This window comes from Bufo bufo, chromosome 7 (genome assembly GCF_905171765.1).
Source record: "Bufo bufo chromosome 7, aBufBuf1.1, whole genome shotgun sequence".
NCBI classification, from domain to species: domain Eukaryota; kingdom Metazoa; phylum Chordata; class Amphibia; order Anura; family Bufonidae; genus Bufo; species Bufo bufo.
In genome coordinates, this window is record NC_053395.1 from 188,409,045 (window position 1) to 188,428,683 (window position 19,639).

At 42.9% G+C, this 19,639-nt stretch overlaps 1 protein-coding gene across 5 annotated transcripts in view; it reads right to left on the reverse strand.

Annotated features, from left to right (window-relative positions):
* Positions 1-1,255: 1,255 nt before the first annotated feature.
* Positions 1,256-19,639, reverse strand: part of UBR3 (ubiquitin protein ligase E3 component n-recognin 3) — a 207,286-nt gene continuing 188,902 nt past the window's right edge. For all 5 annotated transcript variants that reach the window (XM_040441568.1, XM_040441565.1, XM_040441566.1 and 2 more), the window contains 7 exons: positions 15,610-15,734; positions 11,295-11,402; positions 10,100-10,225; positions 9,509-9,688; positions 4,147-4,356; positions 2,790-2,929; positions 1,256-2,582 (listed from right to left, as the gene is read on the reverse strand). In XM_040441568.1, the coding sequence (XP_040297502.1) occupies positions 2,465-2,582; positions 2,790-2,929; positions 4,147-4,356; positions 9,509-9,688; positions 10,100-10,225; positions 11,295-11,402; positions 15,610-15,734 (1,007 nt within the window). In that variant the 3' untranslated portion in view covers positions 1,256-2,464. The remainder of the gene's footprint in view (positions 2,583-2,789; positions 2,930-4,146; positions 4,357-9,508; positions 9,689-10,099; positions 10,226-11,294; positions 11,403-15,609; positions 15,735-19,639) is intronic.

Genomic DNA, 19,639 nt, shown 5'->3' on the forward strand with positions numbered 1-19,639 from the left:
TTAAAATCTTTAATCTGGGAAGGAGAGACGTCGGGTTAAGTGGCATGGTAGCGAGATACAGGTGGGGGAGGGGGTGGCGGACAGAGCGTGGCAGCCCGCGGACTCAGAGAACACTGAGGCTTTGGTACCTCTGGTGTCCAGTGTCAGTCCAGTCCCGACCCAAGTACTCACCGGGTCTGTCGGCAGGATCTCGCATGAAATCTTGGTGGGTCTCTACTGCCAGGGATGTCTCGCGGGGGCTGGCAAGATGGCGGGAGAATTCGGCTTTCGTAAAAGTTCTAGACTTGCCTGTTAAGCGTCGTAAATTTAACACGCGGTCTTCCGTGGCGCCCAGGCCCGAACAATAACTTTCCTCTTGGGTCACCGAGGAGCCCCAAATTAGGCTCTAAATGTGTCTGAGGGTATCCCCTATTGTTAATTGGTAGTTTTGGGGGGTCGCTTGAGCTTCTAGGCGTTTGGATTGAGTCAGATTAGGATCCTCAAACCATCTAATGTGTATGGGGGCCCCCCAACTATTTCCTAAAGAGAGGTTTAGGATGTTGGTTTTCAGCTTGCGTGATCTTCCTTTGTACTGACAGATTCCTGATTAATAAAGAAACATTTGGGGGGTCATTTATTAAGCTTAAATACTTGTATTAGGGCACAGATTGTCGCTCAAGGCTTAGATGCGTCGCAATTTGTGACTTCTCACGCCAGGTGGGCATGGCGGTGGTGGAAAGGGGTGGGTCGGCAGGTACGTCTCATTTACCATTTTCTACGCTTGCTTCAGGTGTAGAAAAAGGTCTAAATTGAAGACAGCTCGGAAGCCTCTACATATCTTCGGCGATCCACCAACAGCGATGGGGCTTTATTAAGCTGGTCTTAATAAATGTGCTCCTTGGTCTTTAAATGCTTCCTACAGGCATGAATTCAATGAACTGTGTGTCTGCTCAGTGCTAGGGATATAACAGGGGAGGCTTCTCACAGGGTTATTGGCTGCCAGAAAGAATAGATAAGGAGGTGGAGGACCCTCTGTGTTATTAGCTAAAAAAAACAACAAAAAAAAAAAACAGTACCATAAGAGAGCTAATATCACTGGCAGTGTATTTTTATGGTGGGTTAGCAGCAGGTCGTGCATGGAGGTGCAGTTTTACAAAAGCTGGTGGGAACTACATTTTGCAGCTCTCTGATATACGGAGCTGATGAGAGACTAGAATCTCCTCCTAATAGCGCCTTCAATCATCTACAGCAAAAAAACAAAAAAAAAACATTCAGGTTTCAGATTAGATGATCTGTTTTATTGTTTTGTACATTTTTACAAGACCTAGATGACTATGTCTTGCTCAGATGTCATTTAAGCCTAGTTCACTGCATACAACAAAGCACTTACCCTTGCAGAAAGAACACAGTTGGAACAAAACTTTGAGGGTAAAGGAAAGAATACAGCAATCCAATATCACATTTCAATTTCATGTCCAGTGAGAGTCTTAAAATTCCTGAGAATGAAATTCAGTTTTAGCAAAGCCTTAAAAAAAAAAAAAAAAAAAAAAAAAAAAAAAAAAAACTTTCGCAGACCCTCTGGACAAATAACTCAACTTATGTATATGTCCCTGAATGCGTGTATTTTCTTCTATACACACATACAGCAATATTTATATATGATTACAATTTGAATGTAAAATTGTCATTAATAACATCTGTATACCATCTGTAACTATACAATATTTCACAGGAAACAAAAGGTGTTTTACAATGGATTCCTAATTACATATCAACACTCAAAAAAGCAAAACAAAAAAAGGACACGTTAATAGATTTGTTTACAGTGAGCTTATCAAACATTTAAAAGTGCAGTCCCATTTAGCAAATACAATTAAACCCACCCGGCCATACTAAACCATTGCTTCAGTATGGTTGAGTAGTTTGTAAGATAAGGCTCAAAAGCCCAAAAACGTAAATATCACAATTTATCACAGCACATTATATTCACAACAATGCCCCCCCACCCATATCCCCTCCCCTCTGGCGGCTTCGCACTGGAGGTGGATGACCAGTGCGCTGACCCTGGTGGTATACAAAGCAGCGCTAACAAACCCTAATGTCGGCCTGTTGTACTGAGGCGTGCACTATATGTCAGTTAAGTCTCCAGTGACTATACAAATCAACACAAGGATGAAGCTAGAAGCGAGTTAATTAAAAATAAAATGTACAGAAACTATAAAGAAATCTATAGAAGAAGCGGAAATGCGCCTTGAACATTCAGTATTCATTGTGCTTGCAGGACGACACCGGCTGTAGTGTTCCTTTCTTTCTTCTGACGTTCGTATACTTAGCTCTTCTAGTGCTTGCCGGGGAGTGTTGTTATTAGTACAATAGCACCTAATCACTAAAAAGCTTTATGGTGGCGGGGATCGCGCCAGCCTCTTCTTTCCGTAGGAAGCCCTTTGCTTCTTGCTAGCAATTTCATTTGCAGTTGCATTGATCTTCACAGGCCATTGTAATGCGGGCCCCATCTTTTATTGATGTGATCAAACGTGTGCGTCACCCACTGCTGCTCCAACACATTGTAACGCTCCTTGCAGATGTAAAGAGGCTTTCCGCGTCTATGAAAAGACGGTAAAGGATGTAATGAGGCATTTTTTTTCCTTATGGCATAGTGGCAATTTAACATAATGAAATAAAATAAAAAAACAATAATGCACCAGTGGTGGAGGTCCAAAAGATACATACAGAGACACGCCACTGTATAAATCACTGAAAATTATCTTGTACTTCCAGAAACTCTGGTAGTAACCGGCGTGCATTATTACCTGAGCTCTCGGTCTTCCTCGCCATGTGCATCAAGATACACAGAACCCCAGAGGCAGAAGCGGTGCCCCCGAATTATGATTATCACTGAGGCGTTGATTAGCAGGAAAATCCCGGTACCAGCACCACAGTTCTGGGAGTGCTGTAATAGAAGGAATAAGCAACAACAAATATTAGAATAAAGTCTTATTTTTTGCTATTAAACCAGTACTTAAAAGGGTTGAGACACCATTACATGTTATTTTAATATAATTCAGCAGGAAAAACTACCGTAGTTACTTTCGTAATTTACTTTGTTACAAAAATACTCCAGTTGTGAGATATTCTCTTTTATTTCATTATAATAGTGCCCCCTGGTGTTTAATCTGTATAGTAAAGTGCACGTCCACCTACTGAGGTGGTCATACACGTTCAGTTTCATCCTTCAAATGCCACTAGCCCTGAATTGTGACAGGGAGAGAGCTTATAAACTTAGAAAAGACACCTTCCGATAAAGAGCGGCTAGACTGAAGTAAATCTAGCGGAGCAACGAATGTGGAGATCTCTGGATCCATGTGAGGTACAGGGCTGGTTCGAGCTTTGTTAGAAATAGATTGTCATGTCCTATATGCTGTCTGATTCTTATTTTTGACATCAGCTGTGGCATAATCTCTTTAACCCTTTCTTTACCATTACTCACACAGCAGCGGGTACGCTTTTGGAAGTAATGTGCACATCTCAGAATCTAGTTTCCGGTAACTCTAAAGTGTGTAACTAAGAAAGTCTACATTGAAAAATGACAATATACCATTGGGATACCTGTGCTCTGAACAATTCGATTTAGACATTTAAAAGATGCCCTAACACATAGAAGTCAATGGCTGCACACTCTAAGTCAGGCATCCTCAAACTGCGCTCCTCCAGCTGACTAAGTTAAACCTTACTCACTGTATATACTTTTGACATAGTATTTATATTTCACAAAGTACCTGTCACCACATTTGAGGTGTAATAATCAATATTACTTCATGATATATTCCCTTGTGTACATGAAAGAGGAACTCCTTAGGAACAAGGAGGAACTCTGAATAAACAGTATCGGCAATGGTTAACTGTTCACTGGTTAAATTCAGGATGTCTGCATTGACTGGAAGAAATCAAAGTCACACTGTGCAGATTATATTCTGATACTAGGATTGGTCCAAATACATTTAATGACATATGATCTATCACGTTAGGACAGAGGACACTTTTTATAGTTCTTGGCTTATCCGCAGAGAGCAGGCAGGTCTATAAAATCGTACCGGATCACATGATAGCAAACAAGACCTGCAAGGTAGATGCATGGGAAATTATGAAGTAATGACACCAAAGTCTTACCAGGACACATTCACAGAAATTCTGCTGCTTGCAGCAAAGTCCCTTCAAGCAAACAAATGTACCGCACACAAGGCAAAGTGCTGGATCCTTGGGAACTTTAGTGCAGACACTGCAGGCCTTCCTATGATAATACTGGAAAATGGTGTTGTAGATTTCTGGCAACTGGAGAAGCCTTGGTAAATCCCACTTGGTCTCTTGAATAAGCAGAGTCTGGGAGAAAAGACATAGGGGGACATTCATCAATGCTTTTACGCCACAATTGTGACATACAAAAGTCGCACATTATGAGGCACAGCATCTGTGCACCATAATTTGACTTTTTGAGCTTTCTGGCACTTTTCTGAAGTGCTGAGAAAAGGGGTGTGGCTTAGCTGGGGGCGTGACTTCGCGCCACCGCTGCAGTTACGATAACTTTCTCCAGAAAGTGGAGGAGGTTCTAGCTGAAGTCTACGCCAGCCTGTAGTTTCTGGTGCACAATAGGGCAGAGATGCGCCCGATTTGTTAAGAGGCTGAGCAGACTGACTGATTTGTGTGGAAAGATTCAGTAAAATTTGATTTAAATCTCTGCTCATTCTGGGCTTTGAAGTCCTGGAGGCGGTCCTATCAGTGATTGACAGCCTTCCCTATGACTGTGAAGTCAATCACTGATAGGACCGCCTCCTGGACTTTAGAGCCCAGAATGAGCAGGAATTTAAATCAAATTTTACTGAATGTTTCCACACAAATCTATATAACAATCTGCTGAGCTCCTCCTGCTCTATAACAGGCTGCCTGCAGATTACTTTGCATTTTCATGGTGACAGCTTCCCTTTAATTTCTGTAAATACTTCTGCTAAATATTTTTAAAAAATACCACATCACAAAAGAGATGCTGTCACCTCTCCTGACATGTCTGGTTTAATAGCTTCATGCATTTCCCATGAAATAATTCTGGAGCATCTATTCTTATGACTCTATTGTTAACATACTGTCACGTTTCGGTGTGGGACGAGCATAGGAGGGAAGGGGAGAACAGGGAATCAGGCCTGAGAACTAGGGAAGGAAAATGGACACCTCCTAGTGAAAACCCTAACCAAAATCTTGACTGACTACCAGTATGAACAGACCCCAAAAGGTAGACGAGTGCATACGCAGGAATACCTAGAGTCCTATTTAGCCCTATAGGACCCTGGTACTAATGGCAGGGACGAGACTACCTGTTCCCTCAAAAGGAAGGACGAACAGGAGGCTCCTTCAGGCCTAATACAAACAATAGGGAAATGCAACACACAAAACCCAAACAAAATACAAGGGAAAGGAAAGACTTAACTTCAAAGGGGCTATGGAAGCACCAGGAACTCAGCCGAGATCCAACCACAATCTATTCCAAAGGTCCAAACAGAAGCTATAAACCGTACAGCATTGTGGGAGAAGCAACTATAAATAGAGAAGGTTAAATGACCCTAATAGCCACACCTGGGGAAAGAAGGTGCGACAAGCACCAGAAACAACACAGACGTTATTTGATCCAAACGGAAAACATGTCAGATCAAACCACGTGTTGCCAGTCTCACCGATCTCCTGCCACCTGTCGCAGGAACATCCGTGACACATACTATAAACGTATAAAGAAATTGTTAGCGGTCTGCAATAAAGGTCTAGCTGGTTGTGACCAGAATAGATGCTGCATAATTGTATTATTACATGGGGAATGCAAGTAGCTACTAAAACAGACATGTAAGGAGAGAAGACGAGCCGTCTTTTTAGGCTATAAACACCTTTGTGGGCAATTTGTTTAAGACTGCATCTTACTTATTTTGGGCTAAAAAAAAACATCTTTTTCAATTGGACTTTATTAAAAATATTTCATTTCTTCTACAGGCTTAAGTTTCAGTCTGTCTGCAGAGAATCTTGCTTTCAGTTTCACACTGAATCTGTCAGGTTGCTGGATGTATAGCATCTATAGCTGAATTCCAGACAGCTCATAAACCTTCATTATAGCTAACCTCTTACCAAAATGATAAGAATATGGCTTAAATAAGTGTTTATGTGCTGTCAGGAGTTCAAAGATAAGGGCTACAGCAGTCAGAGCAGCAACCTGACAGATTCAGTGTCAGAGCAAGATACTCTACAGACTGAATCTGAAATGGAATGTGTCATCAGAAAATGACAGATTGTTTAACCCTTTCGGGACCAAGCCATTTTTCACCTTAACGACCAGGCCATTTTTTGCAAATCTGACCAGTGTCACTTTATGTGGTGATAACTTTAAAACGCTTTTACTTATCCAGGCCATTCTGAGACTGTTTTCTCATCACATATTGTACTTCATGACAGTGGTAAAATTGAGTAAAATTTTTTTCATTTTTATTTATAAAAAAAATAAACATTTACCAAAAATTTAGAAAAATTAGCAAATTTCCCAATTTCAATTTCTCTACTTTTATAATAGATAGTAATACCTCCAAAATAATTATTACTTTACATTCCCCATATGTCTACTTCATGTTTGGATCATTTTGTGAATGCCATTTTAATTTTTGGGAATGTTAGAAAGCTTAGAAGCAAATCTAATCACTTTTTAAGGGCCAGTTCAGGTCTGAAGTCACTTCGTGAGGCTTACAAAATAGAAACCACCCAAAAATGGCAAATGGAGATGAATTTTCAGAATTTCACTTTTTTGGCAGATTTTCCATTTTAATCCATTTTTTTCCACTAACAAAGCAAGGGTTAACAGTCAAACAAAACTCAATATTTATTGCCCTGTTTCTGTAGTTTACAGAAAAACCCCATATGTGATTGTAAACTGCTGTACGGGCACACGGCAGGGCGCAGAAGGAAAGGAACGCCATATGGTTTTTGGAAGGCAGATTTTGCTGGACTGATTTTTTGACACCATGTCCCATTTAAAGCCGTCCTGATGCACCCCTAGAGTAGAAACCCCCAAAAAGCGACCCCATTTTGGACACTACGGGATAAGGTGGCAGTTTTGTTGTACATATGAAATTTTGGTTGCTCTATATTACACTTTTTGTGATGCAAAGTAACAAAAACTAGCTGTTTTAGCACCATTTTTATTTTTTGATGTTTACAACGTTTATCTGACAGGTTAGATCATGTGCTATTTTATAGAGAAGGTTGTTACGGACGCAACAATACCAAATATGACAACTTTTTTTGGTTGTTTGTTTCAGTTTTACATAAGTTTTGAAAAAAATATTTTTTTTGTGTCTCCACATTCTGAGCGCCATAGTTTTTTTTATGTTTTGGGCAATTGTCTTAGGTAGGGTATCATTTTTGCGGAATGAGATTAAAGTTTGAGTGGCACTATTTTGGGGTGCATATGACTTTTTGATCGCTTGCTATTACACTTTTTGTGATGTAAGGTGACAAAAAATGGCTTTTGACAGATTTTTTTTTTTTTTACGGTGTTCACCTGAGGGGTTAGATCATGTGGTATTTTTATAGCGCAGGTTGTTACGGACGTGGCAATACCTAATATGCATACTTTTTTTTATTTAAGTTTAACACAATAACCGCATTTTTTTAAACAAAAAAAATGAGGTTTTAGTGTCTCCATATTCTGAGAGCCATGTTTTTTTTTTATTTTTTGGGTGATTGTCTTGTCTTAGGTAGGGCTCATTTTCTGCAGGATGAAGTGTCGGTTAGATTGGTACTATTTTAAGGGGCATACGCCTTTTTGATCGCCTGGTGTTGCACTTTTAGTGATGTAAGGTGACAAAAAAAGTTTTTTTTTAGCAGTTTTTTTGTTCCCCTGAGGGGTTAGGTCATGTGATATTTTTATAGAGCAGTTTGATACGGATGCGGCGATACCTAATATGTCTCCTTTTTTTTCCCTATTCTTTCCCAAAAATTTTTTTTACTTTATCTTGGGAAAGGGCCTTTTTTTTTTTTTACTTGAAACTTACATTTTTTGTAAAACTTTATTTCTTAACTTTTTCTTTTCACTTTATTTTTTTGGGGGTCTGATCCCCTTTACAATGCTTCTGAATTGTAAAGCATTGGCTGTAAGTGTATTACTGAATGTAATACACTTACAGCTTCCTGCCTGTGAGATCCAGGGGGCTGGATCTCACAGGCTGTCACGGAAAGCTGCCACGATGCCTAAGGAAGGCATCGGGCTGCCTTCCCTCCTATCGGGTCCCCGTCACAGCAGCGCGGGGACCCGATGGCAGCCTCGATCCCAGCAAAGAAATTGCAACGTGCCGCGGTCAGCGCTGACCACGGCACATCAAGGATTAATGTGCCGGCATCCGTGATTTCATTGATGCCGATGCATGCAGTAAGGGTCCGGCTATCAGTTACTGCCGGACCCCTGCTGCGGATCAGATGTCTTTCAGTCAAGGACATCTGCGCCGTACATGTACGGTGCAGGTCGTTAAGTGGTTAAATCATGTTTTTTATGTTAAACATGTTTTTCAATAATTTTTTATGAAGTTATTTTAAATTTTTCATGTCAATATCGGTATTTAAACAAATACCATAAAATCCAGCAGTTTTTGCACTGGCCACAACAATAGGCCCCAACTCATGGTCTGTACAGATGACTTTACTGCAGTTGTCTGCTTATCATAACAGGCAGGATTAGAATTACAGATATTACCTTTATGTATAGATAACACATGATCCACCATCCGCAATAGCTGATTCTCAAAGCTTATCTACTCCCTCCTGACCTCTGCACAGGTCACATACGTAGAAAACTCTCCCATGTAAGTCAAAGAGGTCCCCCCCTCCTGTCCACTGTGTCTATGGCCCATGTGGCTGCTGTAAATAAATTATCTAAATGCTTTCTTAATGCTATTAACAGCTCAGACAAGATGGCAGCCCCCATAATTAGGAATGAGCGAAGCGAGCTTCAGATCCTAGATCCCAAGTCGCATCGCTCAAAACTTCGTTTTAATGCTGTTTGGGGATCTGTCTAGGATCCGAAGCTCACTTCGCTCATCCCTACCCAAAATCAAGTCCATGAAATAAAAAATAAATCTTTTTATCTTTTTATCTGTTACTATCTGGTTTAACTGGGCGAAAAAATGTGGGTGACACATTCCATTTAAGTCTGTGGAACAAAAAAATTATATTAAAGACAAAGTGAAAAATTATTTTTAGCCCAAAATAACTAAAATGCAATTATAAAAAAAAATTGCCCTGAAGGTGTTCATAGCCTTTAAGCATACAGTCCTTGTACACAGAGGGGCAACAAACATCAAGAGAAATGCATTAAATAAGTGCCACATGTGCACCATTATAATTCTTGTATTGTGACATGTATGTGTGTAGGTTTTTTTTGTATTATTTTCTTTTACTTTTTGGGGGGTGAAATTGTAACAAAAAGCAAGAATAAAATAAAACCGTTGCCTACATTAAATTGATCAGGCTGCTTTTCTGAAAACAGAACCAATTCTGTGCACCACTGAAACGTTAGGTCAAATGCAGGGACAGGCCAGTCTAGGCAGGCCGCGCTGGTGAACTCTTGTGATGTTTGAAGGACTGACAGTAAAATTCCTGAGCAGCTGCAAAGGACAACAAATTCATCTTCTTCCTGTAAAACAGCAAAAATATACCTTAATTAGTGATCTAGAAGAAAAGACAAAACCTCGTTCTCCATCTCGGGCAAAACAGAAAACATGCTACAAAGAGGTTTTACCATTATAGACAACTATGGCATGTCAACAATATATGCCATAAATATCTAATAGGGTCATGTTTTTGCCTCTTGGGCCACCACCCGTCTTGACAGTTGAGCTGGTCTGTTTTTGTAACTTCCATAGACCTGAATGGAGAGGAACATGTGCAGCATCCTCTGTATTTGTTCTTCTCATGGCCACCAGGGGATCCCCAGAGGTGCAGAAACACTAAAGGCTGAGGAGGCACTGACCAGGGCATCATATGTTTTAATATGTGAACCAGTTCCTAGTATAAAGAATGCAATAACTACTCTAAGGCAACATACCTGGCAGCTTGGAATATCTACTCCAAACAGATGGTGCTGGAGAAGGGTTGTGAGCCTCAGGAAGGGCAGACAAAATTGCTGCAGGTGATGTTCAATGGACTGTGAGGTCCAAGCAATGGGGCCGACCTAAAAAAAAATAAAAAATAAAAATCAAATATTAAGAAGCATGGAGGGTGGTTACAGGGATTGGGATGAGGTGCATGTCTATTTCTCCTTTCTTGGTAATTAAAATTTTTGATAAAAAATAAATAAAAAAAGACTGAACGAGCAGAACATATGATAATGTGTACTATGCACAGAAGCAAAAAAAACTTGGTAAACAACTACTATATACTAGATATTAAAGGTCAATACAGAGATCTCTACCATGATCTATTTATACCCAGGACTGTGACGAGGGGACATCCTCTGTGTGGGAAAGAAGGTTTGTACACAAACATAGAAGAGGATTCTTTATGGTAAGAGCAGTGAGACTATGGAACTCTCTGCCATCACCACCTCTTCAGGCAAACTCAGGAAATGAGTTCAAGAAGTGTAATTATATTACAGGTTAGGACGAGTTCACATCACCGTTTAGCTTTCCATTCTTCTGGTCCTTCAGAAGATAAAAAAAGACTTTCTCCCATCAAAAATAACTGATCTCTGACGGAAGTGACACAAACTGATTATAACTGATGCTCACAAAAAGATCAGTTATTTTTAGTGCAAACCGATGCTAACTATGCATAACTGGTCCTCAAAGTAAAGGATCAGTTTTATTTTTTTCCCTAACAGATAAGAAGAACTGCTGGCCTCTTACTGCGGACTATAATAGGACATGTTTTTTTTTTTTGCGGAACGGAAATACGGACATACGGAAACGGAATGCACATGGAGTAACTTCCGTTTATTTTTTTTGCAGACTCATTAAAATGAATGGTTCCGCCTACGGTCCGCAAAAAAACGCTACAGACACGGAAAGAAAATATGTTCGTGTGCATGAGGCCTTACTAGAATTTTGGAGAAGCGTTTTTGATCCAGGTAGTTAAACCGATTGCCTGAATGGAGTTGTGAAGGAATTATTCCCTTAAAATGAGAAAAATTGGCTTCTACCTCACAGTTTTTTTTTGCCTTCCTATGGATAAACTTTGCAGGATAAAAGGCTGAATATATAGGAGTATATAGGAGTCCACCACACCGCATGTTGTCTGGGTACCTTTGTAACGTCCTCCGCCTCTTCTTCTTGGTATAGCTTTCCTGACGATAATTCGTTAATCACAAAACCAAGCAAGGCTTCCCATGACTTCCCGGGAGAATATGAGCTCTGTCAGGGAGACCAAAAACAGATCCCTTTAAAAAAAGACTCCAAAGACGGAACCTCAGGTGTCAATGGTAATAATATAACACAGCAAATGGCAGAGGTTAGAACAATGACTGTATACAAAAAAAACAAAAAACAAACGAACAGGTTTTCTAAAGTCTGTACAATAAAAGCTGATTCATACAATAAAGATATAATGGCTCTAGTGGCATCCACTGAAGACATACAGTAGGTGAACCCGATTTTGTGTCAATCTCGCCGTATTTCTCGGCGAGATTGAGCACATACGAGCCCCATCGCGGGAGCCAGCGCCGAGCTGGCTTGCCGCGATGGAGAGCAAGCGCATCATAGAAGCGACGGGAGATCCGACTTGGATTCCCGCCAATTCTACACGTGTGCGGCGTTTGTTATGAATCCTGAGGGGGAAGTCCCCGCCGGATTTTAAATAAAAATCCGGCCTGGGTCCCGCCCTCAGGAGCATACCGGGCCCTTAGGTCTGTTATGGGTTGTAAGGAGAGCCCCCCCTACGCCGAAAAAAACGGCGTAGGGGGTCCCCCTACAATCCATACCAGACCCGTATCCAAAGCACGCTACCCGGCCAGCCAGGAAGGGAGTGGGGACGAGCGAGCGCCCCCCCCCCCCCCCCCCCTCCTGAGCCGTACCAGGCTGCATGCCCTCAACATGGGGGGTTGGGTGCTCTGGGGCAGGGGGCGCACTGCGGCCCCCCCACCTCAGAGCACCCTGTCCCCATGTTGATGAGGACAGGGCCCCTTCCCGACAACCCTGGCCGTTGGTTGTCGGGGTATGCGGGCGGGAGGCTTAACGGAATCTGGGAGCCCCCTTTAATAAGGGGGGCCCCCAGATACCGGCCCCCCACCCTAAGTGAATGAGTATGGGGTACATCGTACCCCTACCCATTCACCTGCAAGAAAAGTGGTAAAAACACAAATAAACCACACAGTGTATTAAAATATTTTATTTTTCTGCTCCGGAGGCCGCCCCCTGTCTTCTTTATTAGCTCTTTTACCAGGGGGGGCTCTTCTTCTTCCGCTATCCCGACGGGTCTTCTCCGCTATCCGGGGGGGTCTTCTCAACTCTCCGGGGTTCTCCTTCTGTCTTCTCCTTCTGTCTTGTTGTCTCCTTCTGTCTTCTGTCTCCAGGGGGGGCTCTTCTTCTTCCGATATCCCGACGGGTCTTCTCCGCTATCCGGGGGGGTCTTCTCAACTCTCCGGGGTTCTCCTTCTGTCTTCTCCTTCTGTCTTGTTGTCTCCTTCTGTCTTCTGTCTCCAGGGGGGGCTCTTCTTCTTCCGATATCCCGACGGGTCTTCTCCGCTATCCGGGGGGGTCTTCTCAACTCTCCGGGGTTCTCCTTCTGTCTTCTCCTTCTGTCTTGTTGTCTCCTTCTGTCTTCTGTCTCCAGGGGGGGCTCTTCTTCTTCCGATATCCCGACGGGTCTTCTCCGCTATCCGGGGGGGTCTTCTCAACTCTCCGGGGTTCTCCTTCTGTCTTCTCCTTCTGTCTTGTTGTCTCGGCGCACCCCGGTTCTTCGTCTCGCGAGACTCGGCGCACCCCGATTCTTCTCTCTGTTGTTGACTCGGCGCACCCCGGTTCTTCGTCTCGCGAGACTCGGCGCACCCCGATTCTTCTCTCTGTTGTTGACTCGGCGCACCCCGGTTCTTCGTCTCGCGAGACGAAGAATCGGGGTGCGCCGAGTCTCGCGAGACGAAGAACCGGGGTGCGCCGAGTCAACAACAGAGAGAGGCGAAAACAAGAAGAGAAGACGAAGAATCGGGGTGCGCCGAGACAACAAGACAGAAGGAGAAGACAGAAGGAGAACCCCGGAGAGTTGAGAAGACCCCCCCCCGGATAGCGGAGAAGACCCGTCGGGATATCGGAAGAAGAAGAGCCCCCCCCGGAGACAGAAGACAGAAGGAGACAACAAGACAGAAGGAGAAGACAGAAGGAGAACCCCGGAGAGTTGAGAAGACCCCCCCCGGATAGCGGAGAAGACCCGTCGGGATATCGGAAGAAGAAGAGCCCCCCCCGGAGACAGAAGGAGACAACAAGACAGAAGGAGAAGACAGAAGGAGAACCCCGGAGAGTTGAGAAGACCCCCCCCGGATAGCGGAGAAGACCCGTCGGGATATCGGAAGAAGAAGAGCCCCCCCTGGTAAAAGAGCTAATAAAGAAGACAGGGGGCGGCCTCCGGAGCAGAAAAATAAAATATTTTAATACACTGTGTGGTTTATTTGTGTTTTTACCACTTTTCTTGCAGGTGAATGGGTAGGGGTACGATGTACCCCATACTCATTCACTTAGGGTGGGGGGCCGGTATCTGGGGGCCCCCCTTATTAAAGGGGGCTCCCAGATTCCGTTAAGCCTCCCGCCCGCATACCCCGACAACCAACGGCCAGGGTTGTCGGGAAGGGGCCCTGTCCTCATCAACATGGGGACAGGGTGCTCTGAGGTGGGGGGGCCGCAGTGCGCCCCCTGCCCCAGAGCACCCAACCCCCCATGTTGAGGGCATGCAGCCTGGTACGGCTCAGGAGGGGGGGGGGGGGCGCTCGCTCGTCCCCACTCCCTTCCTGGCTGGCCGGGTAGCGTGCTTTGGATACGGGTCTGGTATGGATTGTAGGGGGACCCCCTACGCCGTTTTTTTCGGCGTAGGGGGGGCTCTCCTTACAACCCATAACAGACCTAAGGGCCCGGTATGCTCCTGAGGGCGGGACCCAGGCCGGATTTTTATTTAAAATCCGGCGGGGACTTCCCCCTCAGGATTCATAACAAACGCCGCACACGTGTAGAATTGGCGGGAATCCAAGTCGGATCTCCCGTCTCTTCTATGACGCGCTTGCTGGGATGTGCTGTCGCTATCCCAGTGAGTGCGAGATCTCGGCACCACGTCGCCGAGTATCAGCGCGACGCTGTCGTGCTGAAAACACAATCTCACAAACACCTACTGTATAGCGTATGTATCAAAAGATGCATCAAAATGACCGGGACAAAACAGCAATTGAGAAACTTTAATAGGGTTTCTTCTTCTAGAAAACAAACAAAAATAAAAAACATATTGCAATCTGGAAGAAATGAAGCATAGGCAAACTATGGATTAAATACTCGGTGTGCTTGACACAACCCACCTAAAGATCATTCCGCCAACAAGTATCCCTCTCGCCTCATATACACTGATGTTGGGCTACACAGATTCCAGTGGGGACAGAACCCCAAAATATACAAAAAATAATTATACCCATTCTGCATCCCATGTAAATGGGGTTTCAGCAACCTCCTTGGAAAACTCATGCAGATTTTTGTCCCCAGATGGAAAAAAAAATCCAAGAGAATATGTATCAAGCTTACTTCCACATGGAAAATCTGGCAGATAAGACCCAATAAGTTAGGCTAATACTCAAGGGGATCTGAGGAACATCAATCTGCATATCTGTGGTTAAAATACCAACTACCAGCCTCGGATTTCTGGCACAGGTCATACCAGCAGTGGTGGTTCTGCTTGCACACTATAGGAAAAAAAAGTGCCAGCCACTATAGTGGACGGGACTGCAGAATTATTTTCCTATAGTGTGCAAGCACGGCCACTGCTGCTGGATTGCAGGATGGTCGTAACCATGGAAACGAGCAGTGTTTATAAAATTATGGAAAAATTAATCAAGCCAGGAAAGGAGGCAATATGGACAATCACAATACATTAATAAGTGCCTTGTATTAACTTTCTCTACATGATAACTGCTATTTGCTGAAGTGAGACAACCCCTTTAAGTTTAAAAAAATTCTACAATATTTCTTTTAGAATAGACAGAGGTCGGGAAAGAACACCATCATCACAATGGCGGAACTTTAAATGCCTTTTTGTTGTGCCAGTGAAGTATTTTGTGAGGCTGTCTGCTTGTCAGGACATCAGTTATACAATGAATGATTCTGCCACCTCTGCACCTTTGGAGCCAAAACTTTTCATAAGGGCTGATGGCTGAAGAATGTCACCTTTCCTTCTTATAGCTCATTCCCTAGCAGAGCATCACGAAAAGGCTCTCACAAAAACAGCAGGCATTGATTTTCCACATGTCATCGTTATTTAAAACAAAACATAAAAAGGACATTAAACATAAAAGTCGGCGGGAACGTGGCAGACATTATTCACAATCTAATCTCTTCAAGGGACTGAAAAAGAAATAAAACATCCAAAAACACCTACTTTTTTGTGGGCTCCAGACTCTCTCCAAGTTGCTCGGTCCTCAGCACTGAACCGGACAGTGACTGCGATGAGGGCTTGAGTATAGAGTAGGGAGTAAAGTACTTTCACAATGCAGGTGAAGTGCTCTGCAAATGAAACATTAACTTTGAAAATTAGTCAATGTATGAAAACCTACTCGAAATCCACAAAATTATGCTCGAGGTTGGGGCTCAAGTGTCAGAAATCTCAGGTGAAGAGGACCTGTCACCTCTCCAGACCTCTTATTGTATTCCCCTTAAAAGAACAATTCTGGAGCATCTTTTCTTAAAATTCTTTAGAGGAAATGTGTCACCAAAAATTGTATCTGCCAGTTAAAACCAGATAGAAACACATTTTTTTCTAATCAGTTTTTATTTTCTGATTACAGAATTTTTTTATTCTATTTCCTGAACATAATTATGGGGGCGGCCATCTTACCTGAGCTGTTCTTAGCAGCAATTAGAAAGCATTAAGAAAATTTACGGCAGCCACATGGGCCGTAAACAGTCCCGAGGGGACCTCATTGACTTCTATAGGAGAGTTTTCTAGGCATGCTCTGACCTTTGCATAGGTCAATGTACAAGGAAAGAATAGATAAGCTTTGACAATAACCTATTGTGAATGGTGGATCCTGTCTTGCACCAACTGATTATCTGACCAATTTCTGTCCAATCAAACCAATAGTTGGTGTGTGTATAACACCAGATCTGTGTGTGTAAACAGCCATATGACCACTGATTGGTCAGAAAATCTGTTGGTGTAATACAGGCCTTATCTATACACAGCGGTGATATCATTACAGACAGGATTAAAATGACAGCTAAGCAGATAACTGCAATGAAATGATCTGTACATACTAAGAAGTGGCGCAAATTAGTAGGCTTAGAGGCCAGTGCGACAACTGCGGGATTTTATGGTTTTTGCTTCAAATAGATATTGACATGGAAATTTTAAAATAACATCATCAACTCTTTAAAAATATGTTAGACATAAAAATGTGATTTAACCACCTAACTGTTTTGCCCGAGTCCAGCTCAGGCAGTGGGAAAAGTAGCTAACTGGAGGGGGGAGGGCTGCTTTAGATGCTGATATCTCCTGAATGGTGGCAGCTAGAAACATGCAACTGGTCTTGTTTGAAAGCTGACATTCTAGGCTTTCAAGACCAAAATGACAACTAAAGTCCAAGTAACAGAGGAGAAATCACTGTTAAAAATAGAGTTGGGAATAATTGCGGGTAAAACCTCCTTTTACTTTTACACTGCGTGCAGAATTATTAGGCAAATGAGTATTTTGACCACATCATCCTCTTTATGCATGTTGTCTTACTCCAAGCTGTATAGGCTCGAAAGCCTACTACCAATTAAGCATATTAGGTGATGTGCATCTCTGTAATGAGAAGGGGTGTGGTCTAATGACATCAACACCCGATATTAGGTGTGCATAATTATTAGGCAACTTCCTTTCCTTTGGCAAAATGGGTCAAAAGAAGGACTGGACAGGCTCAGAAAAGTCAAAAATAGTGAGATATCTTGCAGAGGGATGCAGCACTGTTAAAATTGCAAAGCTTCTGAAGCGTGATCATCGAACAATCAAGTGTTTCATTCAAAATAGTCAACGGGGTCGCAAGAAGCGTGTGGAAAAACCAAGGCGCAAAATAACTGCCCATGAACTGAGAAAAGTCAAGCGTGCAGCTGCCAAGATGCCACTTGCCACCAGTTTGGCCATATTTCAGAGCTGCAACATCACTGGAGTGCCCAAAAGCACAAGGTGTGCAATACTCAGAGACATGGCCAAGGTAAGAAAGGCTGAAAGACGACCACCACTGAACAAGACACACAAGCTGAAACGTCAAGACTGGGCCAAGAAATATCTCAAGACTGATTTTTCTAAGGTTTTATGGACTGATGAAATGAGAGTGAGTCTTGATGGGCCAGATGGATGGGCCCGTGGCTGGATTGGTAAAGGGCAGAGAGCTCCAGTCCGACTCAGACGCCAGCAAGGTGGAGGTGGAGTACTGGTTTGGGCTGGTATCATCAAAGATGAGCTTGTGGGGCCTTTTCGGGTTGAGGATGGAGTCAAGCTCAACTCCCAGTCCTACTGCCAGTCTCTGGAAGACACCTTTTTCAAGCAGTGGTACAGGAAGAAGTCTGCATCCTTCAAGAAAAACATGATTTTCATGCAGGACAATGCTCCATCACACGCGTCCAAGTACTCCACAGCGTGGCTGGCAAGAAAGGGTATAAAAGAAGAAAATCTAATGACATGGCCTCCTTGTTCACCTGATCTGAACCCCATTGAGAACCTGTGGTCCATCATCAAATGTGAGATTTACAAGGAGGGAAAACAGTACACCTCTCTGAACAGTGTCTGGGAGGCTGTGGTTGCTGCTGCACGCAATGTTGATGGTGAACAGATCAAAACACTGACAGAATCCATGGATGGCAGGCTTTTGAGTGTCCTTGCAAAGAAAGGTGGCTATATTGGTCACTGATTTGTTTTTGAATGTCAGAAATGTATATTTGTGAATGTTGAGATGTTATATTGGTTTCACTGGTAAAAATAAATAATTGAAATGGGTATATATTTGTTTCTTGTTAAGTTGCCTAATAATTATGCACAGTAATAGTCACCTGCACACACAGATATCCCCCTAAAATAGCTAAAACTAAAAACAAACTAAAAACTACTTCCAAAAATATTCAGCTTTGATATTAATGAGTTTTTTGGGTTCATTGAGAACATGGTTGTTGTTCAATAATAAAATTAATCCTCAAAAATACAACTTGCCTAATAATTCTGCACTCCCTGTAGCTGCATTCACAGCATCCCGATTTCTATCAGTGATATCTTCTCCTGTCCGGAACATATTCATATTGTTGTCATTTTGGTATTGTCTGAAAGCTTGGAATGCCACCTTTCAAACAAGACCAGTGTTTCTAGCTGCTACCATTCAGGAAATATTAAAGCAGCCCTCCCCCTCCAGTTAGCTACTTTTCCACAGTTAGGTTGTTAAACAATAGGTCGTGTACTGATGACACATTCCCTTTAAGTTGCGTCATTCCTCTTGAATACTTATGAATAATGCTGGGGGCTATATGGTGATCTTTGCCACAACACCCGTCGCACAACCAAAGATGGCTATGTAGCAGTGCAGCCGATGAACTGAAAGGGTACTTCTTGGCCTACAGTGATCTGTGTCTGTGGCCAGATATGGAATCACTGGGTTCAGTGTAACATTTCTTAATGTGACTGGGAGGGAAGGGATGCAAATGAGCTCTTAACAAGCTCTGCCTCTAATGTCACCAGATGTAAGGCAGCACTGAATCTTTAGAGAAGTGCCCAAACATGACTATGTACATAGTAAAGTAGAACTCCTCATCAGCCAATTCTATAGAAGGGAACATTATTGGGCAGGCTACAAACTCTAGTATCATCCATTACTGGGTTCTAGTTTCTGCACTGAAATCTGCTGCAAAAATGCCTAACATTAAAGGGGTTTTGTCACTTCAGCAAGTGGCATTTATCATGTAGAGAAAGTTAATACAAGCCACTTACTAATGTATTGTTATTATCCATATTGCCTCCTTTGCTAGCTGGATTCATTTTTCCATCAAATTATACACTGCTCGTTTCCACGGTTACGACCACCCAGCATTCCATCAACGGTGGTCGTGCTTGCACACTATAGGAAAAAGCACTAGCTTCTCTGGTGACCGGGATCGCACATAGGCTGGTGCTTTTTTTTTATTTTATAGTATGCAAGCCTGGCCACACTGTTGGGACTGCAGGGTGGTCATAACCATGGAAACGAGCAGTGTATAATGTGATAGAAAAATGTATCCAGCCAGCAAAGGAGCCAATATGGACCATCACAATACATTAGTAAGTGCCTTGTATTACATTTCTTTACATGATAAATGCTTTAACCTCCACTGATTAAAATGGGAGCCCACGTTGCAGGGGAAAAAAAGGGAATGAGCATTCTTGGCAGGGTTTACACATTGAGAGAGTA